General features: G+C 41.5%; 1 protein-coding gene across 1 annotated transcript; it reads right to left on the reverse strand.

The window, feature by feature from the left end:
- Positions 1–211: 211 nt before the first annotated feature.
- LOC138945597 (uncharacterized) lies at positions 212–9095 on the reverse strand. Its single transcript, XM_070317043.1, has 3 exons — positions 8197–9095; positions 7016–7162; positions 212–4527 (listed from the first exon to the last, which is right to left on the reverse strand). The coding sequence occupies exons 1-3, from the start codon at positions 8468–8470 to the stop codon at positions 4067–4069; spliced, it is 882 nt and encodes a 293-aa protein (XP_070173144.1). The 5' UTR covers positions 8471–9095; the 3' UTR covers positions 212–4066.
- Positions 9096–13222: the final 4127 nt, after the last annotated feature.

Below are 13222 nucleotides of genomic sequence, written 5' to 3' on the forward strand. Positions count from 1 at the left end.
AAAAAACTAGGCGTGCCACCGTCTACGGCGTGATTATGGTACATTATCAAATGGCAAATGATCATCATGTGCACGACTAAGCCTCGTGTCACAGACAACCCGACGTAAAACATGACGTGTACGTATCCATGCACAGAATAGCGCATATAATGAATAATAAGTATCCTGGAAAGTACACGCGCACAATGGAAGGACTAAACGCAACAGATGCTTTACGAAAATGATGTATTATTAACTCATGTAACATGGAAGGAAAGGAGCATCACTTCCTCCCACCCTACTCAACAAACTGACACACAATCAAACAACCAACCAATCATCTCACCAATCATCTCACCAATCAACAAAACGAAGTATTGAACATTTTTACACCCCCGGTATAGGGGTGTGTATAGGTTTCACTCGATGTGTTTGTGTGTTTGTGGCGGTGTTTGTGTTCGCAAGTAGATCTCAAGAATGAACGGACCGATCGTCACCAAACTTGGTGAACAGGTTCTATACATTCCTGAGACGGTCCTTACAAAAATTGGGACCAGTCAAACACACGGTTAGGGAGTTATTGGTGGATTAAAATTATACAACGACTTATAGACGGACACCCCCGTTGGTCAAAGGGAAATAACCATTCTCACTGCCACCAACTGAGAAGGTTATTTCCCTTGACGGGGGTGTTTTTCCTATCAGAGGAATTTCTTGTTCTTCTCAGATTTATCTTCAATGGCTAAAAAGCATCGCCTATAGCCACATCTAGAATAGTAACCTATCGCGATGATAATGGTGTTGTGTACAATGAATGATCTGCTGCCTATGATTTTAACAGTTCTGACCAACAAACTCCGAGTCCATTAGGACACAAGCTGCCGATAGAGACCAAACAAACATGTCAAAACGGGGCCAGTTTTGCTTATATTTTTTTATGGCAATGCCAGATACCAGAACTATTGCCAAATTTGGCCCTATTCTGGCCCAGTTCTGGCATCATACACGATTACACATTGGTATTTTGATGGGCCAGTTCTCGGATTTTCAGTATCGACCATTTTACCTTCTGGCATGGCATTACTAGGCCAATTTGGGCAAGCCATAATTGGGCCTGATATTGCATATGTCACTAGTGGCCCGATGCTGGGATTTTGGTAGCCGCATACATTTGCCAGAGGTTGCCAGTAAAACCTCAGTACTGGGCCAATGTTGGCATGTTTCTTTGGGACGGGCAAGGGGTAGTGATCATTATGGAAGACGGGGCAGGTGAGGGTCATTTGACTGGGTCTTTTTTAATGGGGAACTTCGAATTATTTACACATTGATTGATTATTTGGGGCTTTAATTAATACATACAAAGAATACAAATTGCGCGCACACAGACACACACACACGCACGCCTTGAAAACACACACACACACACACACACTGACACACACACACTTGCATCATACAAGTTTTAAACCTACCAAAAGTGTTTTTCAGTATAAAAGTACATAAGCATCCACACATTTTACCCCCAAAAAATTCATTCATAGAATAGTAAATGTACATGATTGCAAATACATAGTACGGACACATGTTTAGCATCACGATGTAAATGCCCGTAGACAAGAACAGGCATATATTGACAGCGATGCAGACACATATCAGAAATGGCATATAATGTTGCGGTCATCTGGAGTCTCAAGAGGTGATCTAATTCCATCGTCATTCAGTGGCTCACCATTTAGATTGACATGTAATGTAAGTTACATTCAAAGCAGAAAAAATACACACGACAAAAAGCTCTGAGTAAGGCCAACAAGAAATTCCTCCGAGGTAGGAAAAACACCCCCGTCCTTACCATTCTCACTGCCACCAACTGAGAAGGTTATTTCCCTTTGACCATTAATATGTTCCTCTATAAGTCCTTGTAGAATCTTAATCCACCAATAACTCCCTAACCGTGTGTTTGACTGGTCCCAATTTTTGTAAGGACCGTCTCAGGAATGTATAGAACCTGTTCACCAAGTTTGGTGACGATCGGTCCGTTCATTCTTGAGATCTATATATATGCGAACACAAACACACAAACAAACAAACAAACAAACACATCGACCGAATCCTATACACACCCCTATACCGGGGGTGTAATAACTACGATGGCGAAGAAACTACTACCACCCCTAACCACTCCACCCCCAAGCCTTGTATACAGTTATCAAAAGTAGGGTCTCTCTAACAGTGTCCTAGACCATTAACTACATAGCCTAGACTCATACTAAAGATATCATTCTTCCTGAGTAAACCTCGAAAATGACAATAGACCGGGTCATGCTTGTACACAGGATAAGGGCTTCTTTGAAACTGGACACATACCAGGGTGGATTGTGTTGTTGCTGCTAATTTAATGTCGTTACTGACATGGGGTAACTGAACGAAAATAAAACAACAAACACAGTAGCACTTTGTTTTGTCCTGAATTAAACGTTCCTAAAAACAGTAGCACATAAGCCTATACACGATAATCATGTATGCACTATCAGAAAATGTTTCATGGTGGCCACGGTCAAACAGGGAATGGTCTTTATGTGCTTTGTGAAAACTTCAGATACAAACTGACGCGTTGAAGTAGTCTCAGGCTGCGTGAAAACTAAACGCCGTGACGCACTTAGTCTCAGGTTGCGTCAAAACTGTAAGATACTTGGTTAGACCAGGGACCTATATTTTAGATAGGTCTATGGTTAGACGTATTCTGAAGCTGCAAGAACATAGTATGGAAACGCCTAAACGTAGTCAGAAGCTGAGAAAAAATGCATGTAAATTCTTCAAAGGCTGCCTGAAAACTTTATGTAAATGCGTTGACGTAGTCTCAGGTTACGCGAAAACTACGTAAATGCGCTGACGAGTCTCAGGCTGCCTACAAAAATACTTGATGGCTTTCAGTCCTAGATCTCATAGATCTATGATATTGTTCTTTATTTATTTCTGATCGCCAGAGTCTTATGATAAAAGGCAATGGGACTAAAACCGTAGCAGGGTGAACCGATAGGTATACCTAGTATACTTTCTTTCTTTCTTTATTTGGTGTTTAACGTCGTTTTCAACCGTTCAAGGTTATATCGCGACGGGGAAAGGGGGGAGATGGAATAGAGCCACTTGTTAATTGTTTCTTGTTCACAAAAGCACTAATAAAAAAATTGCTCCAGGGGCTTGCAACGTTGTACAATATATATGACCTTACTGGGACCTAGTATACAAACTAAAATGTCCCCACATATATTATGTATACAGAACTACTTGTACATCTGTTTAGCGCGAACATAAAGTAGTTTCATTGCATTGAGGAGGTACATGTATCCTCATCGTCGTTCCTCCTGCTCATTCACATAAACGGCAACGACACGAACAAGAACAACCACACATGTACAGAATTACACATTCATATACTGAAACGAAAACATACATTCTTGGCTAAGCTTCAGTCACGTGATATTGAACAGACATTATCTACAACAAGCGATGATGATTTTTATTTTTGTTTGCCAAAATTTACTCTAATTTCTATTCAGACCGTCCGATAAATTCATACGCAGAAAATAATTATTCCGGGCCATTTTAAATTTACCATAGGGACATGACACAGTAGAAGAGAGATCAGGCACTTAGATTAGCCAGCAGAGGATACCTCTGTTAACGCTTGCCAGCATTGACATACGTCTGTATTAGAGAATCTGCCTTCAAGTCAATACTCTGATATATATCCTAACAATTGTTTATGTCTCTGTTGGTCAGCCATACAAATCAGTAGTTCCGTGTCTATGTAGTGGCTTTACATACACCGTAGTAACTCCATGACGTTGATGGCTTGCTATACACATTGGTACTTGGATCCATGCCCATAACCGTTTTCCACACACGACAGAAGTGTCAGTGTTTTTTTTATGGCCAGCCATACTCATGTACCAACACTTTCCACACTCACACCGAGTGACACACTCACACCGAGTGACACGCTCACAGATTCCATTCGAATATATCTCATGACCTGCATTGTCACCAGTCAGTCACAGTTAGCCCTGATGACCCTCGAATCCAACGCTCAGATATCCGATTCGAATTTGTCATGATGATCGACACCGTTACGTCCGTCATAGTTCGCCTTGATGATCCTGGGATCCAGCTCCTCGTCGTCGTAACCGCCCAAACGGCTCCCCGCACGGCTGCCCGCTCGGGACCTCCGTGAGTCGTCATAGAATGACGGCGTTCCCGCCCGACCCATGTTGCGCGTGTGGAAAAGCGCGTCATTCTGAGCGGAGTAGCTGACGACAGAAGGAGGCCCTCTAATGCTACCGGCCAGGTTCATGTTGCTGTAGTTGTAGTCTGCAGCGGGGGGCGGGATGTACTCGTTGAAGAGTCCGATGACGAAGGCGGCGACCATGGCGGTGATGGAAGCGACGACGGAGAGGTAGAAAGCCCAAGAGAAGGTGAAGAAGACGTTGCGCTCCACCTCCTCCCTCAGCTTGCCCACGAACACCATGCAGAAGATGAACGCCGTCAGGCCTAGGGGGGAGACACAGCACATAGCGATATTAGTGCTATGGTACAATAGGGTAAGGTCAAAACACTATGTTTTTTCTTGTGTATGTTACCAGCTTGGTTTGCTGCTTTGCCTTGTCTAAATCAGTGTTACGAGTTTCATATCCGCCTGTATGCTTTCTGATGTTTTGCATGCTGCTTTTCTTGGTATGTTTGTCTGTACGTTTGTTCACTTGTGTGCTGATTGCTGCTGCACGAGCTTTTTCGCTTCGCTTTGTATGTATATGTATGTTTTTCATTGTAAAGCGCTTAGAGAACGTCAAGCGCTCTATAAATCTCCCATATTATTATTATTATTATTAAGATGAACGCCGTCAGGCCTAGGGGAGAGACACAGTATATAGTGTTATTACCAATTCAGCCGTGCCCCATATGGCTTTTTGACCAATCAGGACGGATTCTAGGTGACCCTCTAAATGTTATAACGTTCAGACAGGGACCCTTGTTTATCACGCTAAAAATTAACAAGACAAAGTAAAAATGTAATTCAACAATATCAGAGTGATTTAGTCTAAAGAATGACACTTCAAATGCTGTCAGGTCTTTATCTAAAAAATACCGAAAAGCGAGTTTTGTCGGTGGGTGCGTAACGGAACAGCAAGGCACCGCCCATCGTCTGAGTGTGCAATGCCGACCGCTCACTTGAAATCTAAAATACTGATGATCAAAGTTCGGAAAAATCAAGTGAAATTGTGCCACTCGCTTTACATCAAATGTATCTTTACGTCATTTCCCATCCGTCTGGAGTCGGTTCTAAATCTGTCGCTCTCTGTTCAACGAGAAAAAGCGAAGCAACCGAAACGCATGTTCAACATGGTTTATCTTGTGAGATTGTTGTGTGTCAAAGGCATTTGACCTGTGAATATTCATCACGTCAGGTGTGTTACTCTGATTGGCTGACTCAGGTCACGAGAATTCTTTGACTGACAGGCATAATCAGGTAGAAGCGCTCAAGTTCCCATTGCGGCTGTTCTGTCTAATTCGCGGGGTTGCTTCGAAATTTCTTTTGGTCGAATTAAACGGTAATAAAACCGTTATTTCTAATATATGCTGACTGTTAGCAAATGATAACAGACATGTCTCACAAACGATATCAGCATTCGCATAAAAGGCTCATGCTTGATATCTTTTTTCTCGACATGTCTTGTTATCATTTGCTAACAGTCAGCATATTAGAAATAACTCATAATATTAGTGCCATGGTACAATAGGGTAAGGTCAAAACAACATGCAGAAGATGAACGCCGTCAGCCCTTGGGGAGAGACACAGCATATAGCGATATTAATGGTATGGGCCACGGTATACCAGGCCTGGGGAGACATAACAGAGCAGGGGGGGGGGGGGGGGGGGGGGGAGACACAGTACATAGTAGCATTAATGGTATGGGCCAAGACAATCTTCGGGAAATTGTTTGCCCGTTTACTCTGTGTGGGTAATGAACACTCCGCGCACTTTCCCAATTTTGAAGCTTCCGCGCATGTGAAACTCCCGCGCGTGGTGTATATGTAAGATGCGCGCGTGTTTTAGCAAAATGTGATGTGAAACTAGCGCGCGTGTCTTTGCTCGGTCAAATGTGAGACATTGAGACATTAACAACTGACACTTGTATATCCATGAAAACTGACACTTGTATATCTATATATTGAACACGTCTTTATTACACAGACAAGTCGATAAAAACGAATGAAGACTTTTCCAGGCCATGGACTTGACGTATTCCTTCCTGTCGATTTCCCCCGTGTTGTATCGTTGCTGCAGTCTCCCCAGTTCCAGCAGTTTCTGCCTTCGTTGCGGCCTCGGCCGCGTGTGTCCCTGTCCACTGTTGATTGTGCTGATTTTAACGTATGTGATTGTTTGCACCTCTTTCAGTTTCTGCATGAATTCGTGTATGTTGGGATGAGACACGTAAAACTGATCGTTAAAATGTCTGTGGAAGGACTCACATCCATTTGTGGTCCTGGTTAGTGAACAGTCAATGAGCAGTCAGTGAAAAGTGCTAACCGTAGGGACTGTGAGTACGCGCGCAAGTTGTATGAGCCGAACCAGTAATTCGTGCGCGGAAGTTACAACCCGATATTGCGCGGAGCATACATGTATTTTACAAGCGCGGAATTTACATATGCGCGGAAATTACCGGCTGCGCTCTGTGTGTGTGTAGTGGGGGGGGGGGGGGGGGGAGATAGATAGAGAGAGATAGATAGAGAGAGACTCGGAGAGAGAGAGAGACTCGGAGATAGAGACTCGGAGAGAGAGAGAGAGAGAGAGAGAGAGAGAGAGAGAGAGAGAGAGAGAGAAAGAGAGAGAGAGAGAGAGAGAGAAAGAAAAAGAGAGAGAAAGAAAAAGAGAGAGAGAGAGAGAGTCTTTATTGTCATTTTTTTAGCAAGTCGATGAACGGGTACTGAAGAATCACTGCAAAACGTCACTCCAATATTGTCTCAATGTGTCCCATACCTGCAGCGCCTGTTGTAATTTCCAGAATACGGGTACGATTACCCGGATGTCGGGTGAAGCAGTTGTAGAGCGCAGCATAAATACAGGCAAAGATGAGCGCCATGGCAGCCAGGATCTCAAACGCCTCTACCACGTGTACCCAGCCTCCTGAAAATACCAACACATCGGTCATTAGCCTGAGTATGAAGCCATCGCAACCATAACTGTAACCATATTACATCCAAAAACAGCTTCGGACTGCCTGGTAAGGTTCTTTTATCAAGTTTCCGAAAACAAGAAAGGTGTTTTTATCTATTTTTTAACACTAAATGAACAAACAAATGTACAAACGTTGTTACAGGGTTGCCTCGAATAATTTCTTATGCCAATATAATTTATCAATGAATAATACTACTTTTTTCGATTTCAATATATGTTTTTTTCACACAAAATGAATCTTGGGCTCAGTCTCCCTTCAGCAACAATAACAACTGAGACAACAACAACAACAACAACAACAACAACAACAACAACAACAACAACAACAACAACAAGTGTAGTTATGTACAGAATGACAAACAGTGAATATTATATATGAGGGCCCCAAAGGGGGGGTATCATCACGATCACGGGAAGGGAAATTTTATCTTTCACGATCACAGTTACCTTGATTTTTGTTTTCACGATCACGAACACCTTGACGAATAGAGGATCATAGAGTGATACAGCGGTGAAAAATGTACGTTGAAAATAAAATGCTTTGCAATAATGCCCATCACGATCACGAAAACAAATCACGATCACGATCACGATACTTGATTTTTTTGTCATCACGGATGACAGGCAAAGTCCCATCACGATCACAGAAATGGAAATTTCGGCAATCACGGTCACAGAAAGGTCAAAAATCGCCAATCACGATCACGATTTTAAACCCTTTGGGGCCCTCATATATGTACAAACCATATTAATTATTATTTGCTAAACTTCAGTCACTCGGTACTTTAGTAACAACACACTTTATTAGTGTATACAAGCAGCGTACATTAATCAGGTTTCAACAAGAACAACAACAACAACATCAACAACAACTGCAACAACAACAACAACATTACCAGCCAATCAACTACGAGAATCAATTAATAAACAAGAAATGTGCACCCATTATCCTAACATAACAACATGTTAATTGTTATACATACCCATTGACGTCAAGTCTCTCAGATCATCAAAAGCTGTCGAGAAGCCAAAACTGCAACGGGTGTAGTCGAAAGGCTCTGCACCAACTTTCCTCAGGTTATATTTACACCCCACCAGTACCCCTGCGAAAAACCTTTCTTCGCGGATAGCGATGATCTCGTGGTTGTAATACAGCCAATAAGGGGAAACAATTCCGATGACGAAAAGAACTGTGGCCGCGACCAAGAGTGCTACCCCTGTTTGGTAACCTCTCGAGCGCATTCCGAACGCAGTCATTTTGACTGATTTTTGGCTGCAGTCCTTCGTAAACCTTTATTCTGGACTAATTACAACGTCCTGAGACGACTAAAAGTTTTTGAAGGGTGTTGTTTTTGGTCAATAAAAGCAAGTTTTAGTACAGCAAAGGTAATCCCTGAGGCGATGAAATATCAGAAAAACTCCGTGCATTCACAGGCATGTGGTGGAATTGAGGCCCAAACCCACCACAAAGAATGTATTGTTGAGAATCCGTTGATTGGGCTGATCAGGACTGAGAATTTCTAGGTGTGATGCCAAAGTAAAATAGAGCGGTTTGGAACGAAAACTGAGCAGTCCAACTTGGCAACAGCCTAGACCTACTCCGTAGAAACCCGGAAATGAAGATTCGATAAGAGTGAATCACATACACACACAACGGATCACACAAGACGCAGGTGAGACATTAATCCTTTACACAGGTCAAACTTGATCCATGTCCATTCTAAAGTCCACCACAACATAACCACAACACAGCAAATTATTGGAATTCCAACGCGGCTGACATTTTGTGTCCGCGACACACACACACACACAGACGGCTGACACAAAAGCCAATTCACTACGCTGTGGGTTGCACGACAATGCGACGCAGGTAAAAATGGGTCACACACCTTTGGGACAACTCGCTCAGGTGTGTAGAGAAAGGCGAACGCGGTTATCGGTCGTAGTTCCGGCTAGCTGAAACCGGTTTTCGTTTACGTTTCAATGTGTTTTAACCAGTACATTTAAAAATCAAAACTTGACTAAAATTAATGTAAAAAGCTACAGTAAAACCGCGAAGCAAACCCGGTCACTTCAACATTTCAAACGTTCAAAATTGAAATAAGTTTGAATAATAACGTAGTAGCTTTGTTGCAACACAAAAACCTGTCGAATCCTATTTGTCTACAATAACACTGATGATGGCTGATGCACTTCTTTTTCGGTAATTAACACACACTGCGACAAAATACAAAACATTTTCGGTTGATGCAAATACTGGTTTTTAAGGTGATTTTTTTTTATAATCAGCGAAAATTGACACCCCGGAGATCTCGAGTGTGTGCGGCACCTAGATTTCAGAAAAAATGCCAACTAAACATTATAAGCACTATTTTTGACTTTTATCAACCGAGACTCATAATAGTGGACACCATGCACACCTACTGCAAGTAAAGTGATGATACATTTTGCTCGTCATCTTAATCATCATATCATAGTGCGTCACCCACGCCGCGTCAAAATGATTTATATACGTCACAAGTCTTCTTGTTTTTCTTGCAGATGCAGGAAGAGTCAACATATTGATTGGTACTTTTTCGACGAGACTTCTAAACGGGAAACTTGCTTGAACTGTGAGTTGGTTATTTCTTTTTGATTATTCTCTAGATATCTCTGATAGCAAAATGTCTGTTTTTATTTGACAACCGACTCAGCGGTAAACTGAACGTACGAAGCAATTACTTCTCCCAGCGAGTAGTGAACACCTGGAACAGTTTGCCTGAAGAGGCAGTAACAGCACCATCAGTCAACAGCTTTAAGACCAGGACAGACAATTTCTGGCGCCACAGTACTTCTATGTACAACCCTACCTGCCTAGTCTAGATTGTAGAACAGCCCGCCACGCATGCTACAGTCTAGTAATAGGACCTATGTAAAGGCTACACAGCCTACCACATAGTAAACTTCAAGTTCAAGTTCAAATTCAAGTAAAAGGTGGCGCAGAAGAAGGTAACAATGTCAATGTATTTCACAATAATGTGCAACTCAGATGTCCTATATTTTACATTTAATCAAGTTTTGACTAAATGTTTTAATATAGAGGGGGAATCGAGACGAGGGTCGTGGTGTATGTGTGTCTGTGTGTGTGTGTGTGTGTAGAGCGATTCAGAGTAAACTACTGGACCGATCTTTATGAAATGTTACATGAGAGTTCGTGGGAATGATATCCCCAGATATTTATTTTCCTTTTTTTGTCTTTGATGACGTCATATCAGGCTTTTAGTAAAAGTTGAGGCGGCACTGTCACACCCTCATTTTTCAATAAAATTGATTGAAATTTTGGCCAAGCAATCTTCGACAAAGGTCGGACTTTGGTTGCATACACCGATTAACAGTTCCGCGGCCATTTTAGATTCGTACATGCGCACATCTTTTTCTACGAGCACTTTTGCTTCTTCTTCCTTTTCCGGTTTCCTGTTTTTGAGAAAATGCGCATCCGCAGATTGTTTTTTTCGAGAGTGTTTTCTTCTTCTTCCTGTTCCAGTTGATTTGAGAAGGCGTAGATTCAGTCGGCAGAAAGTGCAATCTTGTAGTCTTCCAGCCCTGAAGTTGCTTTTTTTTGAGTGTTCGAAGAAAAAGTGTAAAGGTTCTAAGGATTACATCGGGCACACAAACATGCGATTTTTCTTTTTATCCCCCTTTGATTTGAACGCGTGCGCAGATCGTTTTTTGCGAGTATGTTTGTACTTCTTCCTCTTCCGCTTTCCTTCTTCGTTCCATGTAAACGCCGAAACTGTTAACTGGTGTATTTCAGCTTGGAGGCTTAAAAATTGATTAATGAGTTACTGAAAATTGTAATTAACATAATTTTTTTTAAACGATCCAAAAACAATTTTATCTTATTTTTCATCATTTTCTGATTCCAAAAACATCTAAGTATGTAATATTCGGATTAAAAACAAGCTCTGAAAATTAAAATTATAAAAAGATATGATTGAGATTAAATTTCCCAAATCGATTTAAAAAGAATTTCATCTTATTCCTTGTCGGTTCCTGATTCCAAAAACATATAGATATGATATGTTTGTATTAAAAACAAGCTCAGAAAGTTAAAAAGAATAGAGATACAGAAAAGTGTGCTATCCTGCTCAGCGCAACCACTACCGCGCTATTCTGGATTGTCAATTTCACTGCCTTTGCCGGGCCACGAGCGGTGGACTGACGATGCTACGAGTATACGGTCTTGCTGAAAAAATGCAGTTCGACAATGCAGTTCGGGGAGCATATCGCCTTTTGTCTCATATTTATCAACCGCGGCCTTCGGCCTTGGTCGATATAAAAGATGAAACAAAAGACGACATGGTCCCCTTGGACCAACAAAAAAAAGCTGGTCTGTCAACAAGCTACCAAACATCTTATATTATCGTCTCTTCAATAATAACAATTCTAAACCCGTTCTTAATTTTACAACGCTAAAGTTCAACATTACCATTTGAAGCTTTGGTTTTGCGTAGGGGAAGGGCTCCTAATATGGACCGGCTCCTAATATGGACCACCTCCTGTTCTGACAAACTAACGGCGCTAGAGCGCTCAAAAAAGTTTTATTCGCTGTATTCACCCTCTCTGGATAACTTGCACATGTCAAAACAGTTGCAGAAACACAAATCTCAAAACCGTTGGGCTTTTTCTCTTTTTTTCGCTTTTGGCAGCGTTCACTCTAAATTTGCCGCCTAAAACGGACTCATTTCTGTCCACAGTCAAAGCTTTTATCACACAAAAATTGCTATATATGACAGCTAAGACCGTATTTGTTATATGTTAGCAGGTTTGACCCCAAGTTTCTACTGCAAACAGAAAATAATAGCAAAATCTCAAAGTATGTGCGAGTCCCCTAATATGGACCACCTTCAACAAATCGAAGAAAAAAAAAGCTAAAGGCTATTTTCATTATTTCATTAAGAAGCTTGCTGGAAATAACCTATAACTAGCCCTCGAGATTTAAAAAAAAAATAACAAAAAGTCTTCTTTTCGTGGAAGTTGATAATTTCACTTATTTTCACTCTGTTTTTAATAAGCTGCTTCAGTTTCCTTGTGTGCTTCAAATAATGCTCTCATCAACCCGAAACAGATAAATCTAAAGCATACTTTAATTAGTCTGACTTGTACAATAAGTTGTATCATGTTATTTTGAAGTAAATGGAGCTTTTTACAGTGATTCGTGAAGGCCGCTTCACTGGTCCATATTAGGCACCCAGGCTCCTAATATGGACCATTTGTGATTTTGTTCTGTATTTAATTTTTGCTGAATGTCTATCAAAGCTATTTCACTCTAATTAGGCCTAACCGTTAACCTAAGAGAGAAGGACTACCAAACACAAAACGAAACTTCTTCGGAAGAAAACAAGCTAGTTATTAGCATGAAACAAAAAGTGGTCCATATTAGGAGCCCTTCCCCTACTTCTTTAATTAGAGACGGTTTCTTGCTTCGCGCCCTCGAAAGTTCAAGCTTTTATTACTGACATGTTGAGTATCACCTCTGTAAGCAATAGTGTAAAGCATCTCCTGAACACTATAGGGTTCGTTCGAGTCATTGGTTATCAAAATTGTATACACCGATTAACAGTTCCGCGGTCATTTTAGATTCGCACATCTTTTTCTTCGAGCACTTTTGCTTCTTCTTCCTCTTCCGGTTTCCTGTTTTTGAGAAAATGCGCAAATGGGGGAGCTCACTTTTTGGGGGGTGTGAATTGCAGGCGAGGTATAACTATTAGATCAGACTGTTGTGATTGCATGAGATTGCTGTGTCAGCGGTTGCCTAAGTTTACTTCCATCACAGGTTTGATTAGGTTTTGTTTTAATCTCACAATAAATTATTGTCTCTGGGTTGCAGGTAAGGGAGCAGTTCGTCGTGCTGTCTACAGAGAAGAGAAGGCGTGGCGGTTTGCAAATATTCTATCGACTGAAGATGTCGGGACTTCACTTTCCTTTTTCCATTGCTTTAGCAACACTTTTCTTTCAGATCCCGGTTTC

Source organism: Littorina saxatilis, linkage group LG13 (genome assembly GCF_037325665.1).
Source record: "Littorina saxatilis isolate snail1 linkage group LG13, US_GU_Lsax_2.0, whole genome shotgun sequence".
In the NCBI taxonomy this organism is placed as follows: domain Eukaryota; kingdom Metazoa; phylum Mollusca; class Gastropoda; order Littorinimorpha; family Littorinidae; genus Littorina; species Littorina saxatilis.

What these genes read in the sequence shown, in the direction of transcription:
- LOC138945597 (XM_070317043.1), bottom strand. Translation starts at nt 8,470, where the DNA reads ATGACTGCGTTCGGAATGCGCTCGAGAGGTTACCAAACAGGGGTAGCA. An exon ending in GAGAGACTTGACGTCAATGG is followed by an intron (nt 7,163 to 8,196) that starts GTATGTATAACA and finishes TGGTATTTTCAG; the next exon opens with GAGGCTGGGTACACGTGGTA. An exon ending in AATTACAACAGGCGCTGCAG is followed by an intron (nt 4,528 to 7,015) that starts GTATGGGACACA and finishes TCTCCCCCCTAG; the next exon opens with GCCTGACGGCGTTCATCTTC.